This window comes from Schistocerca serialis, chromosome 3 (genome assembly GCF_023864345.2).
Source record: "Schistocerca serialis cubense isolate TAMUIC-IGC-003099 chromosome 3, iqSchSeri2.2, whole genome shotgun sequence".
Taxonomy (NCBI): domain Eukaryota; kingdom Metazoa; phylum Arthropoda; class Insecta; order Orthoptera; family Acrididae; genus Schistocerca; species Schistocerca serialis.
In genome coordinates, this window is record NC_064640.1 from 451,343,246 (window position 1) to 451,353,299 (window position 10,054).

A 10,054-nucleotide genomic window follows, 5' to 3' on the forward strand; every position below is an offset into this window, starting at 1 on the left:
TTAGATTTAACTGACACTTTTTGACTATATTTTACATACCTTTCCCACAATGTATAATCCTTCTGAATAAGGTGTTTCTATAAATGTTGAAACCATGTTAAAGGCATTTTAATATACCTTCCATTTTGCAACTGATTAGACTTTTATTATTTCTACAAGAAGGGAATTCTTATTGATATTTACCATCATAAACCACATTCTGCTGACAAAAAGCGACAAAAAGAATATTGGAAAAAAATGTTCTAAGGACCTTAATATCTTAACTTTTCCATTACTACACACAGGGTGACAATTACTGAACTATATGAAGAAAATTGTAATTTACTTGCAAACTTTGGTGTGCACACACTTTTTTCAACATGTAAATGCCCCTACAGATATTAGGATTTAGTTTATGACATGTTAAATATGCCTGCCATTCTTGGCAGTGAAGTGGGGCACATGAATAGTGAAATTCTGCATGACCCGCTGAAGTGTTGGAACATTGATACTGTCGATGACCCCTCTGAATGGCTGTTTTCAGCTCAGCAATGGTTTTGGAGTTATTGCCATTAACCTTGTCTTTAATATAGCCCCACAAAAAAGTCACGTGTGTTCAGAGCCAGAGAATATAGCAGCCAATTGAGGCCCATGCCAGTGGCCTGTGCATACTCCAGAGTCAGAATGCGGTCCCAAAAGTACTCCTCCAAGACATCAAACACTCTCCTGTTTGATGGTGTTAAGCTCCATCCTGCATGAAACACATCTTGTTGAAATCAAGGTCACTTTCAATAATGGGAATGAAATTACCTTCCAAAACCTTCACATACAATTTGGTAGTTACCATGTTGTCAAGGAATAACACAATGATTATTCCACGACTGGACATTGAACACAAAACAGTCACCCATTGAGAGTAATGAGGCTTATCAATTTTGAAATGTGGATTTTCAGTCCCCCCAGCTGTGCCAATTTTTGCTTATTGATGAACCCATTCAAATGAAAGTGGACTTCATCACTAAACAAAACCATGCATGCGCATACTAATTCCCATCATGCCTTGCAGCCAACCATGCAGTTTTAACATTATAACACAAGCCTTTCAGAAGTTATGATGATTTTACTTCATATAGTTCAATAATTGTCACCCTGTATCTTCCAGCCCAGACAATGGAAAATCCAGGATGGAATAACAACAATATGAAAAAGATAGATTCCTACTCACCATGTAGATGAAGCATTGAGTCGCAGACACACACACACCCAAAATGAATGTCATATATATTTATCCACTGGACTAAGTCCTTTATCAGACTTGGAAAACTCACACAGATTCACTCGAGCGTAACTCACACACACATGGCCGTTGCCAAATCTGTGTACCCGGACTTGACTGCGACTGTGTCTGAAGAGAGCAGCTACCTTTGCTCGGGTGGGTAGTGGGAATAAAGAAGATGCTAGTGCTGCCTATGGGAGCATGCAGGAACATGGTGGGACAAGATAAGGCTGCTATATGCAGTATTAGGAGGCTTTGCTGGGAAGGGGAGGAGAACATTTTAATGTTGATATAGGTAGCATTAATATTTCCCTTAGCCTTGAATTGGACCTCTATCGATACATGCTTTGTGTACCAGTCTCATTTTTTAGACATCTGCATTCCCTTTTATCTGCTTCATTTTTATATTTTCTTCTTTTGTCAGTTAATTTCAATGTGTCATGCACTGGCAAAGATTTTCTGTTGGATTGTGTCTTTTTGCCTATTTGAACCTCTGCCATATTCACTATTTTCTTCCGCAAAAGGACCCATTTGTTTTCTGTCATATTCCTTTCGCTTGTTTCAGTCAATCATTGCTAATGAGCCCTTTGAAACTCTCGCCATCCTCTGGTTCTTTCAATTTGTCCAGGGCCCATCTTCTTAATATCTTACTTTTTTGAAATTTCTTGTTTTAATTTGTGGGTCATAACCACTAAATTATGGTCAGTCCACAGATTCATTTGTCAGTGTTTTACAGTTTAAAATGTGGTTTTGAAATCTCTGTGTTGCTGTTATATAATATCTCTGAAACCTTCTTGTGCCTCTGGGTCTCGTCCAAGGATATATCTTTCCCTAACAGCTTTTAATCTAAGTGTTAGCAAAGATTAAATTATGCTCTGTGTAAAATTCTACCAGGGGCCTTCCTATTTCATTCCTGTCCCCCAGCCCATATTATGCTTCTACACTGCCTTCTCTTCTTTTTCCCACAAATGAATTCCAGTCCCCCATCACAACTAAATTTTTGCCACCCCACAAAGCACTTACGCAAATGGAATGGAAATTCTTAGATGTGATACACATTTATAAATAAATGAATGCTTATAATTTCAAAAAAAAATTGATGATTTATTCAAGATTAAGAGCTTCACAAATTGAGCAAGTCAGTAATGCATTGGCCCTTCTGCAAGCAGTTATTCAGTTTGGCACTGATTAGTAGAGTTGTTGGATGGTCTGCTGAGGGATATAGTGACAAATTCTGTCCAACTGGCACATTAGATTGTCAAAATCATGAGATGGTTCAAGAGCCCAGCTCATAATGCTACAAACATTCTCAATTGGGGAGAGAGCTGCCAAACTTGCTGGCTAAGGTAGTGTTTGGCAAGCATGAAAACAAACAGTAGAAAGTTTTGCCATGTGCAGGCAAACATGCTGAAATGTAAGACTAGGATAGTGTACCACGAAGGGCAACAAAATGGCTCATGGAATATCATTGATGTACTACTGTGCTGTATTGGTGCCACAGACGACAACCAAAGGGGTCCTGTTGTAAAAGAAATGGCAACCCAGACTATTACTCCTGGTTGTCAGACAGTGTGTTGGGTGAAAGTCAGATTGGTATCTCAGTGCTATCTGAGGCATCTCCAGACATATCTTTGCTGGTCATCAGGGTTCAGTTCAAAGCAGGACTCATTACTGAAGACAATTCTACTCCAGTCAATGAGATAACAGGCCAAGGACATTTCTGGAGATGCCCCAGACAGTGGCCCAACAATCAGGTGTGATTGTCTGGGGTGCCATTTCTTTTCATAGCAGAACCCCTTTGGTTGTCATCTGCTGCACCCTTACAGCACAGCAGTATGTCGACAATATCTAAGGCCCATTTTGTTGCCCTTCACGTCAAGCCATCCTGGACTTGCATTTCTGCAAGATAATGCCTGCCCGCACACGGCAAACGTTTCTACTGCTTGTGTGAATGCTTGCCGGACCCTATCTTGACCAGCACAGTTGCTGGACATCTCCACAGTTGTGATGTTTGGAGTATTATGAGTAGGGTCCTCCAGCCAGCTTGGGATTATCTAATTTTTATGAAATTGTAATAAATTGTTTGTCTGTACACATACATGTACATGTACACATACATCACATCTACTGATTTCTGTCCCAGTTGAATAATTCCTTCATGGTGAATCATGATGGGACTTTTCAAACATTTTTATTTATTTTTATTTGTATTTTATTATTATTTTTGTCTTAGACCCAATTTATGTAGTAATCTATTTGTCAAGATTGCCTAGTAACTAAAATATTAACGTTTCCAGTTATGGCAGTTTGACATCTTCAGATGTGATTAATCCACTAACAGATTTATCATGATCTATAAAAATTCAAATCATCATGAAGAGGTATAAAATATGGTAATGAATTGTATGTCATGTCAGCACATAGTACCACAGTAAAGTGTATAATAGAAGTTGTAGAGTTTCTACCATCGGGTTAAGATAACAGTCAGAGTATGCATTTAAGATTTTGTCTTGCAGGCCTTACTGCATAGTATATGCTATTGCACACAATAAAGATTTAACACATATTTTACAGACCTAAGAATATCTGGTTGGTTACAAGTTGTGATTTCCTACAACATTTATATTGAATGTAGCTATTTCATAGATTAAAAAAATGCATTTTTCTTTATTTCAGCCATTTGTACGAGCAGACAACAAGATTTGGCCAAGTGTAGGTAGAATAGATGACATATATGGAGATAAGCATTTAGTCTGTACTTGCCCACCAGTATTATCTGATTATTAGATTAAGTTATCAATCATTGTTCATTTCTATTTTGTGAAACACATTCAAGGCAGATTAATGTACTTCCCCTGGAATTTATAACAAAAGGAAACAAGGGTAACAAATAGATCTTTGATATTGCTCATGTTAAAGAAACGATAGACACATTTAAAGATTTAAAATAGTTCCTGTGTTGTCAAACATACCTTTATCATAGGAAGTATTATTTTTCTTACTAAAAGAAATTCATAATGTTTTCTGTTCAGAAAACTGTAAGCATAGCAGTATTTTAAAGTGTTAATACAGCCTGCATCATCTAAAATTGACAATTGCACTGAATCATTTTATTTCATTGTAATTTATGACAAATATAATAAACTGACATGATGTATAAGCCTTCAATTTCAGTAGTGTTTTGATTTACTGGCCGCAAATGAGCTCAATGCAATTGTTGCACATTGGAGAATACATGTCATGTGAGACTTGCATATCTACTCCTCCTCCCTCCCTCTCCCCACTCCTTTAAAAAAGAGAAAAGTAACTGCTGTCCCCCAGGACTGTTTCATTCTATCCACTCACCGACTGCTCAGCTGACTGCATAATGGTGTGAAACTTTAGTGTGATACACACCTGTTACTGTGTTAGAAAATTGAATGCTTCTTACTATCCAAGTTGTGCTTTAATCACATACTTAACACACACATGACATTTTTCATTTGACAGTCCATAAACAAATTAGTTATGAACAATTTTATGACACTGGTTTTTTTCATCTGTAATTTTTGGTTAATTTAACAAGAAAGAGGGCGTAAAGAAAAGTGAAGATATGTAACTTCTGATTATGTCTTCTCTTAAACATCAATTCTAGTACAAATATATCACATGGAAACTAAAATTAAATTATATCTACATGTAAACACTTTTTCCTAGTTAAAACATTCCAGAACTAAAATAAGTCCTTGCACTTTCCATATACTTGTAATGCAGCACACCTGCTGTTAGCACAGGACAAATAAGAGTCTTGTTAAGATAAAAGATACCATCTACAAGAAATGCTCTTTGCTCAGAGCAAGGAAACATCTCTATTGTAACCAGACGAGTGAGAGAAGAATCTGAAGAACAAGAAGGGCTAGTGTAGCTAGTACAACAAACTATGGGCTACCACATATGAAGATTTCCCAACCTTTGGAAGCATCCTGAAGTAAGTGCCATAGGACAAGAAGAGCAACTATTGTGAGTGATGATTTTTGTGGTATTAAACCAAAAAGAAGAAAGTACAGATTTTCATCAGTGTTTAAGTAGAGGCAATACAAGAATAATAACCTGTTAAACAGTTCCCTGTTAAAACTGTTAAGTTTATTGGGAGATATTAAGTTAGGAAAGTACAACAACAAGGTAAGTAATGCCAGTAACAAAAAAACTGTGTGTGTTTCATCAAAATATTAGGAGTGTCAGAAGCAGATTGGAGCTTTTGAATCATGACATAAATGACTCAGAATCTATAAGAAATGTACTTAACACTGACTTTTAAATTATTTTCTTGAAAATAAAAAATAAAAAATAAAAAAAAACACCTGTCTACACTATGACTGAATTTTCTCATTTCCGTTTACTTCTAAAAATACTCAGCAGCCAATATTGACCAATATTTCCTTATTTAAAACAACTGGTTTTGACAGACTTTGCTATCATATTCAGGTCTGTAACAAAGTGCATATACATGGAATATGTCTCATAGCATGAGTTAAGATGTAAGAAATGGGAGTCAAACTGTATATTTACATACCTTAAAAAATCATTTTGTCATGAAGCATGTTCATTTTACATTGGACCTCATGCCAAGTCGCCATGTGGATGGCAAATCTTTCATAATGTGCTGATTTTTATTCACATATCAGCTTGAGGTGAGGTCCAACACCAAATGAACATGTCTTCTAACAAAAAAAATTTTAAGGTATGTAAATGTACAGTTCCACTTACATTTTTTGTAATGCCAAACTAAAACTTTAATCTCAAATATTACATCTCAACCCATGTTATGAGACATATTCCACATTTATGCACTTTGTTACAGACAGGGGGCACAGTACTCCTTGGTCCACAGGTATGAGCACCCTTGGCTCATACTGATGGTTACATACTGGCAGTAAGTTGTTGTAGAACTATTAAGGAGAAAGATGGGACTAAAATTTGTGCCAAAACAGACACAATATCTAACTCCATAGACATAAGTATTAATGGTATAGCTTGCCTCTTTAAAGTCTGTGGTATTGAAGTTACCACAAATGATGTGACAGTTATAGTGTTGATAGTTTCCTGCAGGGAAAATATTTTTTTTTTGTATACCAGATGGAACAATTTTTGAAAAAAAAAATATAAACAAAGGATATAATTATCATGGATGATTTTCATATTAAGTTCTGAACTACAACTAACAGTAGCAGAGAACTACAGCACCTGATGGAATAATTTAACCTAACTGCAATAGTTAACTTTCCCACTAGAGTGACAAGTAGCTGTAATAGCCTAACTAACAATATATTCATTGACAGTGGCAGGAGAAGCTGTATCACTGTGAGTAAAATCCTCAACACACTGTCAGATCATTGTGCACAACTGCTTACAGTAAATTACATAAACCTTGCTGATAAAGTTAAACATTCCTTTAAATCTTTCAGGTCAGTCAATAGTGATATCTCAGTGACCTTCAGCCTTTTAAATTTCATAGCAGATTAAAACTGTGTGCCACACCAAGACTCAAAATTTGGACCTTTTGATTTTGTGGGCAAGTGCTCTACCAAGTGAGCTGCCCTAGCATGACTCACAACACGTCCTCACAGCTATACTTCCACTAATCTCTCATCTCCTATCTTCCAAATTTCACTGAAGTTCTCCCACAAAACTTATGCGACCAGCATTCCTGGAAGAAAGGATAATGCAGAGACATGGCTTAGGTACAGCCTGGGGGATGTAATGGGAATGAAATTTTCAGTTTTCAGTAGTGTGAGTACTGATATGAAAGTTCTTGTCAGATTGAAACTATATGCTAGACTGAGCCTCGAATTCAGGACCTCTGCTTTTCATGGGCAAGTGCTCTATCAACTGAGCTACTCAAACACAAATCATGACCCATTCTCACAGCTTTATTTCTGCCAGTACCTCATTTCCTACCTTCCAAACTTCACAGAAGATGTCTTGTAGATCTTGCAGGACAAGCACTCCTGGAAGAATGGATATTGTGTACACAAGGCTTAGCCACAGCCTGGAAATGTTTCCAGAATGAAATATTCTCTCTGCAATGGAATGTGCACTGCTATGAAACTCCCTGGTAGATTAAAACTGTGTGCCAGACTGAGACTTGAACTTGGGAGGTTTGCCTTTCGCAGCTGAGTGCTCTACCAATTGAGCTGCCCAAGCATGACTCACAACCTATTCTCACAGCTTTACTTCTGCCAGTAGCTTGTCTCCTACCTTCCAAACTTCACAGAAGTTATTCTGTAAATCTTGTGGGACTAGCACCCCTGGAACAAAGGATATTGCAGAAACATGGTTTAGCCCCTATCTCAGGGAAGTTTCCAGAATGAAATTTTCACTCTGCAATATGAATCTTCATGGCAGATTAAAAGTGTGCGCTAGACCACGATTTGAACTCAGGACCTGATGTACCTGTTTTTGCTCCTGTACTCCTTATTTTATTTAAGAAGTTTTATGTGTTTGACAAGCCAGTGTAGAGCTGTGTTGTTATAATTGGAGCATGTTCTCTGTATGTCAAGGAGACTAACGTGTAATTATATCTCTGGGAGATCTGAGAATCCAGGGATGACAGCTTTTAACGGTCAAAAACTCTTTTCTCTCAATCTGAACAGACCTCAAAAGGCCCAACAGTACCGACTGACCACCGTGTCATCCTCAGTCAATAGGCATCACTGGATGTGGATATGCGGATATGGAGGGGCATGTGGTCAGTGCATCACTCTCCTGGTCATTTTCATGAGCAGAGCCTCTACTTCTCAGTCAAAGCCTCACAAAGGCTGAGTGCATCCCACTCACTGACAGCACTCTGCAGGCCCAGACACTCACCCATCCACATGCTAGCCAAGCCCAACAGTGCTTAACTTCAGTGATTTGATAACAACCGATGTTACCAGTGTGGCAAGGCTGTCAAAACTGGTCATGAAATAAACTACTTCACATCGGGAAATCTTGGCTACTAATATTATAAATTCCACAGGGATACTTAGGCACTGTTCAGTTGTGTCACATATTTATGAAATCCCTAAGTCAAGGTATTGTCCTACTGAGATTAAATATGCATGTGTGAAAACACTTTTCAAGAAGGGTGAAAAAGTACTATAACAAACTGATGCCCTACATCCCTGCTAACAAGTTTATCTAAGGCTCTACAAAAACTTATGTTCAGGGGAACTGTTGCTCACCTGAACAGCCACAACATTCTCAGTCAATGTCAGTTTGGTTTCCAGCATGGTCTATCAACTGATGGTTCTATCTTCTGCTTCACAGGACAAATTCTGCAATCTCTTAACAGTAAACCGGCATCAGCTGGAATCCTATGTGACCTACCCTTGGCTTTTGACTATGTCATTGATGAAATTCTGCTAAATAAAACAAAATTCTGTGGGTTACTTGGAATAATGGGACATGAATGAGCAAGTGCACCCATTTTGTAGATGATACTTTTCTCCTAGTGTAGAACAGCAGGAAAAAACATGGAAACATCTGTTAATAGTGTACTTAATGATATCCTCAAGTGGTTTGTCTGTAACGGACACTCTGAATATCAAAGACACTCATTATGTACAATTTTGTGTGGCGACAGAAAGGACAGGAGGACACACATATAAAATGTAATGGACAAGAAAAACAGCAACTGAACTCTGCTAAGTTTTTGGATGTGTGCATTGACAGAAAATTAAATTGGTTCAACTACATCATAGACTCCATCCCCCACCCCGCAAAAAAAAAAAAAAAAAAAAAAAAAAAAAAAAAAAAAAAAAAAACACCTTCATTCTGCAGCTTTTGCCTTACACACAATTACATTCTCTACACATCAGAATGCCATCAAGTCTGCTTGCTTTGCATATTTCCATGCATTGTTCTCTTCATATTTTGGGATAATCAGCCCATGGTAAAAAATAAAAATAAAAAACTGTCACTCAGAAGAGAGTTATACACATTATGAATGGTGTTCATCGAAGGTGCTCTTGGAAGAGCCTTTTCCAGGAACTACAGGTTTTTTCAACAACATCTCAGTGTATCTTCTCACTTTGGTTTCATTAATAAAAACCAATCTCTTTTCAAAACGTATAGTGCATATCACGATGACAATATGAGATCAAAACAGTAGAATTTGTCTGGTTACTATGTAAGTCCTCTTATCAGAAAGGAGTAAATTGCTCAGACACAATTTTTCAATGCTCTATGTAGGGAAATCTAAAGTCTTTCTCTTGAAATGCTGAAATTCAAGAGCGAATTTAAAGACTGTTTCAGAATTAATTCTACTCCATTTGTGAACTTTTTAGCATACATGAGAGTGAATGTGTGTAATTATTGTATGACTGAGATGGCACATTTAGTACATAATGTAAATTATTTTTTCTTGTGAAAGATATACTGATTTTCAAATATTAAGATATTACTAATATCAATGTCTCATAAGGCAAAGAAAAATAAAGTTCTGTATTCTGCCCCTAATGGTGACTGGACCACCAATCCTTTGCCAAAGGTGTAATAGACTAAAAATGGCTCACGTCATCCCCAGTAGAGGTATGGTTCATTTTATGATAGTACATAGCACATAGCCCCAGTACTTACATAGAATAAGGAAGAGACCATGAGCACATAGTTTCACATAGGCTCCAAAGAGGAAGCTAGGAGCCACAAATCTCCTTAGAATAAAATGAAGTTGCCAGTTGAAACTAATAATAGTTAAGTTGGTTAAGTCACTGAATGGTGTTATATACAACTTATTTAGGAATGAACTAAACAAGGTCAGAGTAGATACTAGAGATACAA

At 37.1% G+C, this 10,054-nt stretch overlaps 1 protein-coding gene across 1 annotated transcript in view; it reads left to right on the top strand.

Annotated features, from left to right (window-relative positions):
* The window catches only part of LOC126470350 (glycine dehydrogenase (decarboxylating), mitochondrial), a 288,221-nt gene extending 283,798 nt beyond the window's left edge, over window positions 1–4,423 (top strand). The window contains exon 20 of the mRNA XM_050098138.1: window positions 3,932–4,423. Coding sequence (XP_049954095.1) covers window positions 3,932–4,042 — 111 coding nt within the window. The 3' untranslated portion in view covers window positions 4,043–4,423. The remainder of the gene's footprint in view (window positions 1–3,931) is intronic.
* Window positions 4,424–10,054: the final 5,631 nt, after the last annotated feature.